General features: G+C 37.4%; 2 protein-coding genes across 7 annotated transcripts; one reads left to right on the forward strand and one right to left on the reverse strand.

Moving 5' to 3' along the window:
* Positions 1-768: 768 nt before the first annotated feature.
* On the reverse strand, positions 769-16,467 carry LOC124174674 (PAT complex subunit CCDC47-like). 6 transcript variants are annotated; one of them, XM_046554033.1, is made up of 6 exons: positions 16,187-16,467; positions 14,030-14,139; positions 12,722-13,443; positions 12,465-12,562; positions 12,268-12,367; positions 8,246-11,954 (listed from the first exon to the last, which is right to left on the reverse strand). In XM_046554033.1, the coding sequence occupies exons 2-6, from the start codon at positions 14,129-14,131 to the stop codon at positions 9,278-9,280; spliced, it is 3,699 nt and encodes a 1,232-aa protein (XP_046409989.1). In that variant the 5' UTR covers positions 14,132-14,139; positions 16,187-16,467; the 3' UTR covers positions 8,246-9,277. The 6 variants fall into 6 exon arrangements, with proteins under 6 accessions (XP_046410026.1, XP_046410020.1, XP_046410011.1 ...); XM_046554026.1 differs by having other exon boundaries at positions 12,268-12,376; XM_046554045.1 differs by lacking the exon at positions 14,030-14,139 and having other exon boundaries at positions 12,268-12,376.
* On the forward strand, positions 4,616-8,464 carry LOC124174692 (kinesin-like protein KIF3B). The gene is made up of 2 exons (XM_046554084.1): positions 4,616-4,976; positions 5,139-8,464. Exon 2 carries the CDS (start codon positions 5,167-5,169, stop codon positions 7,333-7,335), a length of 2,169 nt encoding a protein of 722 aa, XP_046410040.1. The 5' UTR covers positions 4,616-4,976; positions 5,139-5,166; the 3' UTR covers positions 7,336-8,464.
* Positions 16,468-16,888: the final 421 nt, after the last annotated feature.

Here is a 16,888-nt window from a genome sequence, read left to right on the forward strand (position 1 = left end):
ACTGATTTTGAGGAGTTTTAAACTTATACTACTAAAAATATTTGACATACCCATGAATTCCTTAGGAGCTAGAGTATAAATGGCATCATACGTTAAGCACTGGTGTTAATCCAGTAAGGTGAACGTTCAATACGTGACAAATTACTTTCTGCGTGCCGCCACAGAGGCTGAAAATAAAATTGAGTATCTATGCAACTAATAATCATGATAAAAATATTACCCATTGCACAGATTCCAATCATTATACATACTGTTAAGTAAATTATATTGCTGGAATATAATTCTTTGAGATCGTTACAGAACGATCAGGAATATATTACTATAAAGAGCAAGAGACCTGAGCATTATGTTTTATATTGTTACCATATTTATAGTTAGAAAATTTAATCTTAGTCAATGACAAAAATATTACGCAATTTCAATCACTCGCCCAATAAATACTAAATAAGCTAATTTACCTGTATAGATACGTGCATATATGAAATAAACATTGATTCACCTCTAACTTCAAAGTATTCATGAATATTGGGCATGAATGTTGCATGTGGTGCACAAGTATGTAAGGTATGTTTTGATTGCAAGTATGAGACAAGTATTTCATAAATCAATACCATCATCAAAAAGTCAGTCCACATAACGTTGTCTTCCTGATTTGGGAGACTTGTCAAGTGTTTGTAAAAAATAATTAGATGGTCCTAAATTACTTTTCCTATAAATACACCTATTTAGTGGATGTATATTAATAATTAAATAACCAAAGAGTCCCCATTTATACTTATTATAATAAGTCGATTCTTTTATTCCATGAATTGATACATAGTTAAGGCATATACATACATACATTCACAAGCACATGTATGTATGTATGCATGTATGTATGTATATTTTTTCGGTTCGTGAACGAAGTGCATTCTTGGAAAATTACACCTAACGTAAGACACGTTACTTCATGAGAGAAATTAATTCAATAATCTCGTAGGGGGGTTGCTCAGGCAGTGAAATTGTATACGTTAACTGTGGTTGTTGAATGCAACTATCTGAACCTCGTTTACAATTGATATTTTGTTTAAAACCGTTTCGCTTGCAAAGTAATACTTTCTAGAAAATTGACGGAATACCGATCAATAACCGAGCGCAGAAATTAACGAATATTATGTGGATGTGCCGACGTAATTGGCGTTTTCTTGAAGGTAAATTTTCTTACACTCTGAAAACGATTTAGTTAAAGTACCCGTATTGATTAAACAGCACGATGCTATAAAATAAAAAGGAGAGCGCTGATTTCTTATAGTGGAAACCATTGGTATCAATTTCCACACATAATTGATTACAAGTAGGGGAGCAGTTCATTTCCCACTCGATTCAATTAATTAACTAACGTGAAATGCACAACGTACTTTGTTTTTAATGTAAATCTCACTTGTATTGCTTTTATTTTGTGAGATTTCAATGAGTGAAAATTTTTTTAGACTAAAACCATTTACTTATCAATATGAAAATACGATAATCGTTCAAGGTATGAAACAGTTTGTGACTAAAGAAATTTTGCAACCTTACGTACCAAATATTTGAAACCATGTCACAATGCCTTAACTTTAAGTTGTTTCATTCTCGGTGCACGTTTTTTAGCGAGCCTCCGCTGCTCTTTTTCCTCCCACTTTCTTTGCTTGTCAGGATCTTCTTCCTGTAGAATTCTTTCTTTTTCTGCTCTTCTGCGATCTTCACGACGTTGCGCGGCCGCTTCAGCTCGGGCCGCATGTGTTGTCTTTAGAAAAGCTTCCTCCACTCGCAAACGATTTTTGTCAGCCTTATTTTTTCCCTGAAATTATTGGTAACTTTAAATAATCCGCCCCATTTTATTTATATGACAACAAAGAGTGTTTCGACAGACTTTGAAAAGTTGTTAAAAAATGTTTAGGATACCGGAATTTTTAAGTTTCATAATTCGCATAAACCTATACTGAATTACAGTTGGTAAAAAAAATTTGTCCTCGGGTGTTAAAAATCTAGTAAGTTATGTAATCAGTACTGCAACTTTGAAAGTACGATTTACCTCTTTGGATAATTTAAATCGACGTAATTTATCCAACAGATAAAATGTCAGCTGCAGCAATGGTCGCATTTGCTCCTGTGCTTCGGGAGTAGATGTTCGACCTTTGATGTTGATATTAAGTCCAACTAGAAGAACCCTCTTTACTTCAGGCATGTTAAGTTGCGACGCATCTCTGTAAATAAAGAAAATAGCCAAATGATTTTCATTCGTTTATGTGTCTGCAGCAGACAATATTTGACCCAGTTTATGAATTAATTTCTGCTTATCTACAACTGAATCTTATCAAGAACTCAGATAGTACGTTAGTGAATTGTAGGATACGAAAAAATATGTTATACATACTCCTGTTGTTTGGGTCCACTGAATTGGTCGCTAATATGAATATAGTCGATATATGGAGCATACTTTGTAAATGCTTGTAATACTCTGGTATCCAAGATAGCAGATGCTGCCTCAGCAATTTCTGACATAACATAGAATCCAACTGGAAGACCAAACTTTTCTCCAGGCCGCTTCTCAGGGCAATAAACGCATACATCTGCCATATCTCTTACTAAATGCGTGGCTGTTCTCTTTGCCGCAATGGCTAAGACAAAAGTGTCTACATCATCTTTTGGCAATTCAATATTAAAGTGTACGTGATCGTTTTGTGGTCTTACTAGTTGTGCCAGTACTGCAACCAGATCTTGCCTCTTGATCAACTTCAATTCTATCAACATTGATTCACATCCTACTCTACCAGAGCAATATAAACTATACTGAGATTCGCTTTCTTTGAGTAATCCGTTTTCAGAGACTTCATCATTCAGTTTGCCAGTGTCACCCACCAATGAAAAATTGTCTAGGAGCAACTGTTTATGGTCGTTCAACCATGTTTCGGCAATCCTACAATTTTTAGATCTACCAGCTATGTAATTTATGAAATAAACAAGTAGCCCAGCAACCATAAGAATCTCTAAATAGAAACTATCCCATCTTGCGCGCAGGTGAAGCGGAACTTTTGTGATCGTTAACGTAGATGGCTCGTCTGATTTAGGGCCAGCGTTGATTCCGGTTGCATCTAATCCTTCAAATTCTTCCTCATCTTGGAAATGATCAAACTCGCTATCTCCGTCTTCGACTAGTACGTCGTCTTCTTCGAATCCATCAGTTAATTCGGCCTCACTAAATTGTTCGACTAAATCATCAGGCACGCCAAGGTTTGGTTTTTCTTCCTCAAAATCCTCAAATTCTGCAAATTCATTGTCTTCGGGTAGCTCCTCTTGGAAGTGTGCTGTCACCCATAAATTTGTACCAACAAGCGCTATATGTAGCGCTACCAACCACAGCCTCATTATTTACTGGAACACAAATTACAACCAAATTGAGATTATATTTGTGAAATAATTTTATTGTTCATTAGAAAAAAATTACGTATAATGATGCAATGCCCATTTCTCCACATATGCATATAATTGATAGATTGAAAAAAAAATTTGAAAAAGGCTCGCAGGGAAAATAACTACCATTTATAAGACAGCGCAATAAATAGTCAGATGTTATTTCTGAGATATTAAGCTCAGAATGGATTACTCAGATAAGAGCTGTATTTTTTTATCAACACTTCTATTGCAGCAAACGTTGACATCAATCTAGCTAACCCGAATCAAAATATTATGGGAATATCAGTGACAAATAAATGAATATTATGTTGTGACTCGTATCTCCAGCACACACATTTGCTGTTCTTATACTTAGAGGCGCGGTATTGCTGTTGTATGGTTGAAAATAGGTCAAAGTCAAACATTTCTTTTTAGCAACAGCGACAACAGCTGTGATTTGATTATTGAAACACGCCCAGTTTCACTTTAGAAACAACATTAGAAAAAAATCGCTAAATGGTAAGCTGCCGAGATTATTTAGGAACAAAGTAATATGATAAAAGTTTCTCTCCGTATCTTGCATGGATGTAATAAGTACATACCTATATACGTGACTTGTAAGCTTGAAATTTTCGTGGGAAATATTTTATTGTGAAAATCGAAATTATATGTGTCGTTTTACGTGAGGCACGTCTGTATATGTCATGCAAAAAGTTCACATGTAAGCTTGCATAATTTTAATAGTCAGAAATATATCAGCAGCACAGGTAATTAGCTCGATTAACAGAAAACACAGTGATCGATAGGGACGATGCAGTCTAAAAGTGATGTGCAATGGTGTGAACATAACCCTAATATGAACTGAATTGATGGGCTAGCCATGTATAATTAGACTGTATTCTTACCTTTAGAGATCTAAGTTGGAACGCTAAGTACTCGGTGAATAATTGGGCTAAATTTACGAATTATTATCTACGTGAAAACTATTACATATACATACTACTTAGCAGATTAGCAGAACGGTAAAGTCGTGCCAAACGCTTTGAAAGTGTCTACGAAACGACGTCCTTCACGTAACGTTATGTTCGACGAGAAATTCGATATTTAACACACGCATGTCGCGCACGCTCGTGTACAAATACAAATCGAGACATCGATCTGGTTGATTTGACGGCTCCCTTCACCGCGCAGGGTCGGCAGCGACAGTGTTTGCCAGTCTGCTGGCTGTCTTCGGGTTCTGTCAAAATACGCGCAATGCGACGGGCGCAGTTCGGTGTCGTTAAGCGTTGACGAAAACTATGCTTTGCAGTGAAATACGTGGGATTCAGAGCCCCGATGTATACTCTACCCTACGCAATTAGTGATAAACAAGTCGAGCACATAACCACGCAATGCGTAATGGGTAGATGTTGACAGTGGAAGAGAGTCGTCCTAGAACCAAACAATGGATCAATATCTCGAGGAGGAGGGCAAAACGGCAACGAATTACCCTTCTTCGTGCGTGACGTGTCTTGAGAAGGAGAAAACAGAGCGACGATAAACACGCTCCCGGATCTATCGAAGTAAGCGTAATACTCAGCTAAAAAGACAAAAGAAAAAAATTCAAAGAAAAATAAGTATATATTACGTATCCTGAAACTCACATCAGGCACACCCCGTTAAATTAATATTAAACCCGACCGATATTCGATCTGCTTATAATACTCGTGAAATTACTCAATCAGCGTTTAACTGTAATTCGCAACCATCGACATGGAGAAGTCGGACAAAACCCTCAAAAAACGCAGCGCCAGATCCCTTGCGATGGATGGTGGGACGCAGTGTGTTCAAGTCGTCGTACGATGCAGACCAATGGACGAAAAGGAGACGGCCAGAGGACACACCAGAGTTGTAGACGTCGTTCCATCCCGAGGAGTAGTGGAGATCCGAAATCCCCGCGAAGATCCGTCCAAGGATAACGTCAAAGTGTTTACATTTGATGCCGTTTACGACTGGCACTCAAGACAGCAGGACTTGTACGAGGAAACTGTTCGGCCCTTGGTTTCTTCCGTATTGGACGGTTTCAACGGGACAATATTTGCCTACGGGCAAACTGGAACGGGGAAAACTTTTACAATGGAAGGCATTAGGGCGGATCCTGAACGGCGAGGAATCATCCCAAGGTCATTCGATCACATTTTCAGCCACATTAGTAGAACAGAAAATATGCAGTATCTGGTTCGTGCGAGCTACCTGGAAATTTATCAAGAAGAAATAAGGGACCTCTTGCATCGTGATCAAAGCCTGAGGTTCGAACTAAAGGAAAAACCAGACACAGGAGTTTTTGTAAAGGATCTATCAACTTCTGTGTGCAAAAGTGCAGCTGAAATTCAACAACTAATGAACATGGGGAATCAGAATAGAACAATCGGAGCTACCAACATGAATGAGCATAGCTCCAGGTCTCATGCAATTTTTTTAATAACCATAGAAATGGGGACCATCGGAGACAGCGCTGGGATCAGGGTTGGCAGACTAAATTTGGTTGATTTAGCAGGCAGCGAAAGACAAAGTAAGACTGGCGCGAGTGGCGAGAGATTAAAGGAAGCTAGTAAAATTAATTTAAGTCTATCCGCGCTCGGTAATGTGATCTCTGCGTTGGTTGATGGTAAAACGACGCATATTCCATATCGGGACTCAAAACTCACGAGACTTTTGCAAGATTCACTTGGGGGAAATTCTAAGACTATTATGGTAGCTAATATAGGACCGGCAAGCTATAACTATGATGAGAGTCTTACGACTTTACGATACGCAAATCGAGCAAAGAATATTAAAAATAAACCGAGAATCAACGAGGATCCTAAAGATGCTTTGTTGAGGCAATATCAAGAGGAAATAAATCGGCTTAAAGAAAAACTTGCACTGAAAGAAACAGTACAGCGTAAGAAGAGGAAATCAAAGAAGAAGAAAGAAGATGGAAGTCCGGATTCAGATTCTGAAACAGAAGACAGCAGAGATGATAATAAAGTTACTGAAGCTGACAAGAAACTGATTGCAGAACTTTTGAAAACTGAAAAACAGGAGACTGAATTTTTAGTCCTCAGAATAAAAGATCTGGAAAGTAAAATGCTTTGCGGTGGTAAAAATATTATTGATCACACAAACGAGCAGCAGAAAGCTCTCGAACAAAGAGCTATAGAAATTGCAGAGCGTAAAAAACGAGAAGTGGAAATGCAGCAAAAGTTAGAAGAGGAGGAGGTCACTACCTCTGGCGTCAGAGAAACATATACAACTCTGCAGCAAGAAGTAGATGTGAAATCTAGAAAATTGAGAAAATGTTTTGCCAAGCTTCAAGCACTGAAACAGGAACTGCACGACGTCACCGGAGAATTCAACAGAGATCGAAGGGATCTAGAGGAAACGCAAAATGAATTAATTAAAGAGTTGAAGCTAAAGTACCTCATTATCGATAATTTTATTCCAGTTGAAGAGAAGCACAAAATTCTCTCCAGAGTACGATTTGACGAGGATGAAGATTGTTGGGTTGTAAAAGAGCCCGAACCTTCAAGCGTTGATCTTATAAAACGGCCCACATCCGTCCCTGGTGCTCGCAGACCGATATCGGAATATGCAAAAATTGCCCTTGCTATGGGGAAAGGTCATCGTTATGCCGGAGAAAATATCTTGAACTTGGAATTGGATATGCCGCCTAGAACAACGCTGGATTATCAGGGCCCGGTGATAGCTCCAACGATTCAAGCTGTTCTTGAAGAAGCGTTGCGTGACGAAGGTGACATTGACGTAGATGCTTCCGATGCAAGACTCAGATCTAAGCCACGCCTACAATCGGCAAAAGTTCGTCCTAGAAGCGTTGTTAATAAGGTTCAGCAGATACCAACGCCAGTTTACCCTAAAACTAGAGGACTAGTACCCAAGTAGTTAATGTGTCTTGACTTAAGTTGAAAATTGATATTTTTTATTTTCTGTAAATATGTACTATCACGTTGTATGCTTGTTTAATTTATTTCATTGTTTGTGATATGGCCGTGGGTCTCCATTCAAGGGAGAGACGGAAGAATAACTTAGACTGAATCCTTGTAACTCTCTAGTCAATGTGCAATGTCAGCCGCTTGCTATAAATAATGATTACCCAAACTGCTAAAATAAAGTGCTATAATACCACATGTTACTATATCTAATTATTCACTTCTTTCATTCATATACCTAAAAAAAAAAAAAAAACGCATTCTCTTCAGTACGTGTTTTGTAACATTTTGTTGAACCACGCCAAACTTTGTAATTATTTAAAGAAATTTCGGAAAGAATAGACTTTCACTTGTGGTTTTCTATGATTACTTCAGACAAAAACATTTATATTGTATTATTGATTCACTAATGACTAGCTTCGTTTTTAACGAAAAATTTTTTTACTGTCTATGATTATTATCCTCAGTAATATTAATATCGAACGTAGTAAAATAAAGTCTGTACAGAGAAAAATTAGACATTCTTGATGTACCAAATTTTTATTTAAATTAAACTGCAGATTTAATTTTCACTTGTTTCAAGTGAACATACTTGTGGTTGTAAGATCTGTCAGAGACGAGATGTGTTTTACACCAATGTGTACTTTCAATGTCAACCTAAGGTAACTTGTATTCAAACTGGTAAAATTGAATTCAGAATCGTTAGTATATCGAAAAATAAAGAATAATCATATTCTTATTTTTGAGTATCTAGACTTTTGTGGTCACTGTTATTTACAAAAAGTATTATTTCTATGAATCCTGGATACCTATACTACGTACATACATGATTTAAATACACCCTGTGAATAAAAAACAGTACATTCTTTTTGTAATGTGTAATTATTTTATAACAACTTTATAGAACTTTTGTTAATCATGAAATTAGAAAGCATAAATTCAAATGGACAAACGTGACTAAATAAGGCAGAGAAAGAGTAAGGTTTCGAGCTTATTTCCGTCACTAACAGTAATTAAACTTTGAAACAAGCTACATTGTTCACTTGTACTAAAAATTGTTGAATAAATTGACGTCGAAAGAAGAAAATACAATTTCCTTACCGATCTACATATACCAAATAAATCAGTGATTGTTTAATATTCTATTTGAAATGTTTACAGCTTACCCAAGAAATAAAATTCAGATACTAGTATTATTTTTCGAATATTCCAATATCGAATTATTTAATGGAATTATGAACTGAAACTGATGATTTATGTACAATGAAGATTTTGACTTATAATTTTTATGATGTACATTAATATGATTTTTATACATGTAAGACGATACCGATACCAAATATTATCATGTTTATTAGGTACTGCCTGCGTGTAGACAATTTTCATCATTTGCAGTAATAATTAAACCTCATTAACCTACATCGAGATTAAAATCAAACATAATAATAACTCATGACAATAATTACATGCATATATACGAAATTCAATGAGAAATATCTGTCGTGCATAAAATGACACCAAAGTGAAGAAATCATTTGAATTTCCTTTAGTATGCCAACAATTGAGCTTTTCATTATGTATAATTCTTCAGTATCCTATTGTATGAATGTTCATGGTATCGATGAATGTGAAAGAAGAAACATTGCCGAGAATCATATCAGTAAAATCGATTTCTATTAAAACAACGAATACGTCAGTTGCATTTCTCGTCATAACTCTATTACACCAGGTAATCACAATATTTTTTTGGCTATCAGTGTAGAATATGGACACTGCAACTCAGAAAAAATAGTATTGAGTTACGAAAACACGGCTTGATGTGATTCTGCACCAAAGGGATAGTTTGGAAGTAATTGGTGCAAGTTATATTATCATCGTATGACCGTCCGTCTTCACTAGTAAAAACGTTGCTGTGGCGGATAATTCCCATATTGTTGTTGCTGCTGCTGTTGTGGAGGATAACTAGACAATGGCGGTGGTCCGCCGTAAGCAGGGTATCCCTGTTGAGGGATTTGAGGGTATTGATTTTGTGCAATCTGGGGTGTACCATAAGCATTTTGATTTCCTATATTTCCATATCCTGGATTATAGTTGTACCCATTGTTCATATTATAACCAGGATTGTTGTTGTAGGTCTGTTGTGGAGGGTAGGTTTGGAATTGGTTTTGCATATTAGAATATGATTGTGGGGCTTGAGTTTCCTGCAAAGAACGTTGATTAGGTTGATTAGGATTACAAATTTGTTCGTAAGGATTTGAAAGAGTCATAGAACTGGTGCCAGGGGGCCCTAATTCCATGGTTGACTTTAGATCTCTTGACAATGTTTCACGATCTTCTTTAGCGGAAATAGGAGATTGCAAGTGAGACTTTGGCACATATTTATTCGGGAGTTCACCCATAATATTGGCAATAAGTCTCTTTGTCTCATTGAGAATAGCATTGGGATCATTGCTTTTTGGAACCTCTACAGGTTTCGTTCGTGGCGATCGTGAACGCGATCTGGACCATGATCCAGGCGAATTTGAGCGCGATCTCGAATAGGAACGTGATTTTTTCTTAGCTTTTTCATTCTCATTAACATTTTTGTCAGCTGCTTTGTAAATATCTTCAAACGTGTAGTCGTCATCGTCATCGGACAAATCCAACTTTTCCTTAGTCTTTTCTGCTACCTTTTTCTTTTCCATTTCTTCATCATCTTCAGCAAACATATCTAATTTAGGTTTCCACTTGTCCTCGTCATCTGTCGGATTTTGAATTCCTTTTCGTGTTGAGAATGGAGAGCTACTTTTACTAGGTCTTGTTATCGGCGGCTCTGCTTCCGGGGTAGGTGACTTTACAGGCTTTTTTATTGGTGATGGAGCTGCAGGAGTACCCAGATTTACAAATCCTCTTAACTTTTCAACCCGTGCAGGATCGGTTGCTTCAAGTTTCTTAAGGAAATTTATAAGTCCATGTTGCTCGTCTGTACTCAGGTCCTTAAAGTTCTGAAGTAGAGTTTTGAGATCAGAATCTGATAAAGATTCCATTCTAGCAGCTTGAGCTTCCGGACCAGCTGGTTTTGGCGGATCGCTTTGTTGCGCCAAGCTTTTGACAAAATCAGCTGCTGTAACTGGCTTATTGCACTGTTTTGATGCTTCGGCCATTCCAACCACTGCATTTATTAAAGTTTCCAATTCATCGTGAGACACATTCGTTCTTCCCTGAGCTATTAGAGCAGCAGCAATTTGCTGCGCAATGGCAACTTTATCAACCGAACCCACGCCGGGCACACTAACTGGCTCGGATTTAATTGGCGTTACCTCAACAGATCGCGGCAAGATAGTTCTACTAACATAAGTGGGTGGTTTAGGTTCTAATAGTTCTAGTATTTTTCTCTTCTTCGCTTCTTCATCACGCTTTCGCTTGGTTTCAGCAGCCTTGTGCAACAACTGGGCAATGTTTTGTATTGCTGATTTAGTTGCTGAAATGGCCATTTTTTCAATCATTCCAGCAAACAGTTGGCCTTTCAATTTTTCTTTCACTGTTTCAAATAATACGTTGACATCTTCGTCAAACAAGAGTTCCTCCGCAGAATTTGGCTGTGCTTTTTCAGCCGCCAAAGCTTTGGATAACAAGGAAACTACCTTGGGACCGAGCGAGCCGAGCTGTCCTTCTAAAGCTGTCAGTAGACGTAGAAGCCCAACAATTTCCAGATCTTCACTGAGTGGCTCTTCCTTGGCTATTGGACTTGGCGATTTATCTTTAACAGGGTACGGTGTAGCATAGTATCGAGGCCTTGTAGCTACTCTGGGATAATAGCCTCTGTAAGATCCTCTTCCCCGAGGATAGGCATACGTATATTCTCTATCCCGTGAATCATGGCGCTCATGATATTCAGTTTTCAGTGTTCTTGTACCAACATATTCTACATCGTCATCGCTATCGACGCGATGTCTACGTTTTATTACTGGTGAACGCTCTCGTTTCGTAGATGATGTCCATTTTTCTGGAGGTTTATCTTCGGGCAATTCTAATCTTTTTCGAATTTCTTCCTTTCTCTGTTTCAGTTGATCATTATGCATTTCGCGCATCCTTTTATTCCAGAATTCGATCCACTCAGGCTTGAAATCATGCTTACTTGGATCTTTTCCTTCTGCCTGTAGCTCTTTGTACCTTCTATTCCAAAACTTTTTCCATTCGTCTGGATATGCAGGATGTTTCTCTGGATTTTTCTCATGAAATTTGAGCGCTCTGTCCAATGCCTCTTCGGCACGTCTAATTTGATCTCTATACTTATCCCACTTGTCCCTTTCTTTAGTGGGTTCTAGTGAATGAGAACGCGATCTGTCCCTGGAATGTTTTCTGTACCGATAACGATTACTCTTGTCGAATGAACTAAGTTTCCTACCTCTGGGTGGAGTGCGAGATCGAGAACGCGAAGGCGATGGACTACTAGATATGCTAGATACCGAGGAGAGGGATTTTGTATCGTCCGATGGTCTAACTGCAGGAGTTTTTTTGGACTCATCCTCATTCTTTTCAACGTTCCGCAAGCTCATTTTGTCCTTCGCAACAATACGAATCTTGAATCCTCTGTAAGACATATGCACTTCATTTCACGCAACAATCAGTGGACATTATTTAGATATTATTCGATTCCAACGCTGAACAAATTATTATAAAATATTTCCAGGTACCCGTACACACTGAGGATTTTTTAAATTAAAAACTATATGAATTTCATTGGTGTGTCAAAATAAAAAAAAATTTCACACACAGTGAATTATTTTTATATCGACAAACTTGTTTGTGAGAAATTGAATATTGTTGAAATACACTAAAAGAATAAAAATCTATGACTTGGAATATTCATTAATGTGTGTAATACGTGATATATTCAACTTACGACTTGGTGGTATCTGTTTTTGATTCTACTTTTTTGGGCGATGATTTATCAGTTTTATTTTCATCTTTCTTGTGTTTGTCTTCTACCTTTTCTTCTGGAACTGAAGATTCTTCATATGAAACATTTCGAAGATAAACGTCAATTGTTAGAGTAGGTAAATATTAATTTTCGAATTAAAAATAAATTATCATACTCACCTTTCTTAGATCCACCACCAATTTCAGCCATCTTTTCATCGAAGTTCGTTACCCACCGCACATCGTAAACTTCCATAAATGTTAATTCGGGCGTTTCCCTGCACGTAGGAAACAGCCACATTGATTTATTGCGCTCGTATTATTTGAAATTAAAACTGTCAACATTGCTTATAATCTGAATTCCGTAGGTAGAAATTTGCGCATCGGTACTTTAGTATCTACGGTATTCTAATGCGGTAAAGATTGGTCAGACCTACCTAAAGTGATAGTCTTGGTAGACTCTTTTGATGTACTGCATCTTGTTCTTCTCAAACTGATTTTTATCCACCAACTGGGGCTGAAGCCTGCCAAAACGTTCTTCAATCTTCTTTGCGACTAGCACAGAAATTTCATTTGCTCCACGTTTATAATTAGGGGTACGCGGTAGTTCTGTGATTGCACGAGATATTGTGGGAAAGTGCCGATTCAAGTATGTAATGCGATGATTGTAACTCGTAATATGAGCCATTACAGTCCGAGGATCGCCTCTTTTGTCACAGAGAACACAAGTATAACTCGGCTCGCACGAGTCATTGTCAATCAATTCCAAAAGGTATTCCAAGCCCACAAGAGGAGAACTACGATGTCTATCCAGGCTGACTTGTATCGTAGTGGTTCTGGTCATTTGGTCCTCCATACCTGGTGGTACCGGTTCTCCAGGCGCTAATGCATCACCGATAGCTTCGGTTGGAGCAGGTGCTGACTTTTTCACTATGTCTGATCTTTTGGACCACAGTAGAACGGGATATGGCCATTCGTCTAATTTTATCTTGTGTCGATTGCAAGAGTTGTGACTAATGAGCTTGTGGGCTCCAAACAATGCAATATTGCAAATGTGACACCAAATATCACCGTCATCGGTATGCGAGTAAACAGGTCTGCGAGTTCCATCCTCAGCGGTAACACTGCTACGCATCAACCTTTTATGGTCAAGTTCCTCCTGCGGGGCACATATACAATTAATTGATATAAGAATGCAACAGATGTTACTTTACTCCCTACAACAGGATAAAATGTGCAACTACACACGCTAAAAGTATAATTGAAATATATAATAACGCAGCACAAAAATCTGAAGCATTTTCGAAGCAATTTTTTTTTTCAGAAATGAATGAGATTTCATCCCTGTATTGTTTTTCCAAGTTTAGCACTCTTCTATTATGTACAGATTGGATCTTTCAGTCAATTTAACATTAAACAGGAACAATGTGATCCACTTCTCTTCACATGTACACCTCCTTCGTCAGCGTCAACACTTAATGACGTATAATTGGTGCACTGCACTGATTTGAACCAAGGTAACTATTTATATCACGTTTTAGATGTGCTGGTAGCAACCAATGATCTTCCATTGTAGATATAGCGTTTTAGTCACTAAAATGACAACTGTATTACATATTTTCTGTTCAATACATGTATATTATCAATTGCCACATACAATGATATTTAAGGTATATGCATAATTGAGCGATACTTTTTTACATTCATATTTATTGTTCAAACGCCAGGCATATCGTAGCTGTTACCTTTTCTCTATCTGCTTCAGACAAGCGGGAGGGATTCCGTCCCTCAATATCAAGATCATCGAAGTTTGGCATTGTACTTCCAAACGCAGAATATCCTTCCATAACACGCTCTGAAACCACCAATATGCAATCAGATACAAAATTCACTGAATGAATCGCAGATAAGCTTCTTCTTTCCACCAAAAACTTTTATCAAACTTGTGCTTTTCTTATGCAGTTAAACCACAGTCTACTTACCATCGATACTTATACTTATAAAGATCAGTCTTATACAAATTCTTTATTCGGCTTAATTCCTTCTAATCATTCACACAATGATAAAGACAACAAACGTTTCTGTCATTTTACAAAATGTGAGGTACGCAAAAGATAATACACTATTACGATCAAGCTGGCATACAGAAGTTACTGTTTAGACTCAGAAGAATTCATTTAGAATAGGGTGACTCATCCTAATTGTAGTTGTGAGTTTATTATTGCACTGCACCCCAGTAATTTTTTTGAAATACAATCAAAGTAGCACATTCCTTATGCATTCTATCAGACATTTTCATGATTACTTAACCGAAGAGCCTTGCAGAAATAAAACGATGACATAGAAAGTCACAGTTTTTGATGATTAATTAGCCGATTAAAATTATCTCAGTTAATTACCTATTTTAGGGATTCTCAGATTTATTATTATTTATACTTGCTGGAACAATTAGATCCTGTTCCAGCTACTTACCGAGCGATTTAAAACTTTGCTTTTTACAACTTATTTATGATAATCTTTTTTTCATGTAGTTCAATTTTGTCTTTGAAAACACTATTTGCACAGTAACTCAAAATATTGATTTCCGATGATAAACCGTGTAACATGCAAAGAATTAACCAACGTTAACTCTGCACAGAAGTCTCCATTTGCCCCGGGGCAAAGGCACTGTTACATTTTTTGACGATTCTAATATTTTATGTATAATGTATTTTGAAAAATTAATAAAAATGGTCCTAGAGTTGCGTTTTATAAGTCCAGAAAAGGTCAACAACTCTTGCTCATTGGAAGACCAGTTGACCATACGATTTTTGCTTCTTTTTTCTCTGAACAATCTCAATGGTTCACACGTATTGGAAAGAAATTGTCTGGGTATATTTCGGAGATATAATTAAGTACAATGAGACATATAAATGCGTTTACTGATTTTTGCACAGTTATTTAGGAAAGCTTAAACATATGCTGGTAAAAATCACACAAATGCGTCAGCAGATGTTTTATCAAAAAAGAGCAGGGCTCATTTGGCGCGTAACTGACACGGCATAGAATCGTACCGACCGCAAACACAGTACTGCATAATTATTCTTATACTAGACGTGATATTATTAATGCAACTGAAAATTTATATCTACGTTTTAGATTACTTACGACTAATAGGTACCTATGTTGACTAGTTTATCAGATTATTTTATTAGCTAATATTACTGCTCAGCTATCTACATACCACTGTCGGTAACAAAAAGAAAGCTGTAATCAAATAGTATTTATACACGCAAAGTAATTGTAAATATATTACTTATATTGGTTTCTATTTTATACTTCTTTATGCTTATAGCCACATTGGAAAACTTGTATGCAGAGAAATTCGGTCTGCAATCACCTTCCTCAAAACTTAAGTCACAGAGGGCTACCAGACGAAAAATTGTATAACAAACGTGGTAGCAAGTGAATGTAAGCGTGTGAGCATTTTTATCTTCCTATAGAATATCGAAAACCAAACATAAATATATACATTCACCACTGTACCACAATACGAGTATGTTTACGTGGAGTGGTAAATTCGTAAAGTGAGTCTACATACATACATTACAGAAAGCATAAGTATGGGTTTTACCATTTTCAAATCGCATAATAACGTGGAGGTGGTAAACTGAAGAGTGAGAGGAAGATGAGGAATGTAGATGTTTTATGTATACAATTAAGACATAAAATATTTAGCAAACATAACTGAACTATCAGGTAGAGGATAAAGAAAGGTGTGTAAGTATTCAATATACAGCTCTAACTGGGGAAGCTGTTAATATTTTCGGTGACGTCCGCTGAGTCTGCTGCATTTCTTAGGGAATTATTCATACCAGATTTTTTAAGCGTAATGTAAGCTAGACAATTTGTTCAAGACTTACCAAATTATCAGTGAAAATAGTCAGTAATTATTTTACTGACAATACGATACAACTTTTCTTCCGAATGACTCCATCTTGAACGTCCCAACAGGAACTGCGATTCCCAAACCCAAGTACACAAAACTTAGAATCGGAATAGACTGAATACGGAAATGAGCCTTTGACCGACGTCGATGCTCTTGAAGCTGAGCTACTGTACCGACTTCAGTGCGCAGTTAGTAAAGTGGAGCCTCGAGACTTCACTGATTTTCGAGATGCCTACCAAGGGTGTGACTGGCATGTAGCACTGATCTCTCATACACACAGTGGTATGCAGTATGAAGGTATCGGCAGCGCTCTCTGGTGGCGATAAGCTGAAACTTTGAAAAAGGCTAAAACTTCGATTCAAATTCGGTTGAAACTTAAAGTAAATACTTTACGAACGTTAGCTGTTAGCAGATATCGTTGACTGAAGTTATATACAGTTTCAGCCCTTTTCAAAGTTTTGGCTCACGGCCACCGGTGAGACACTGCGGACAACTAGGTTCCCTATAAAACGCTTTACGGACACCTAACACGACGAATGGTAGCATCACGTAAACAGTGGATAATGCAGAGCGTATTTATCAAAGTGTTCGACAATTAGTTCCGCAAATCTACCTCGGGCTAGAGGGCGTTGGAAAATGAGAACGGCCGACTGGGACATCAGAGATAAGGAACCAC

The sequence above is a fragment of the Neodiprion fabricii genome, chromosome 1 (assembly GCF_021155785.1).
Source record: "Neodiprion fabricii isolate iyNeoFabr1 chromosome 1, iyNeoFabr1.1, whole genome shotgun sequence".
In the NCBI taxonomy this organism is placed as follows: domain Eukaryota; kingdom Metazoa; phylum Arthropoda; class Insecta; order Hymenoptera; family Diprionidae; genus Neodiprion; species Neodiprion fabricii.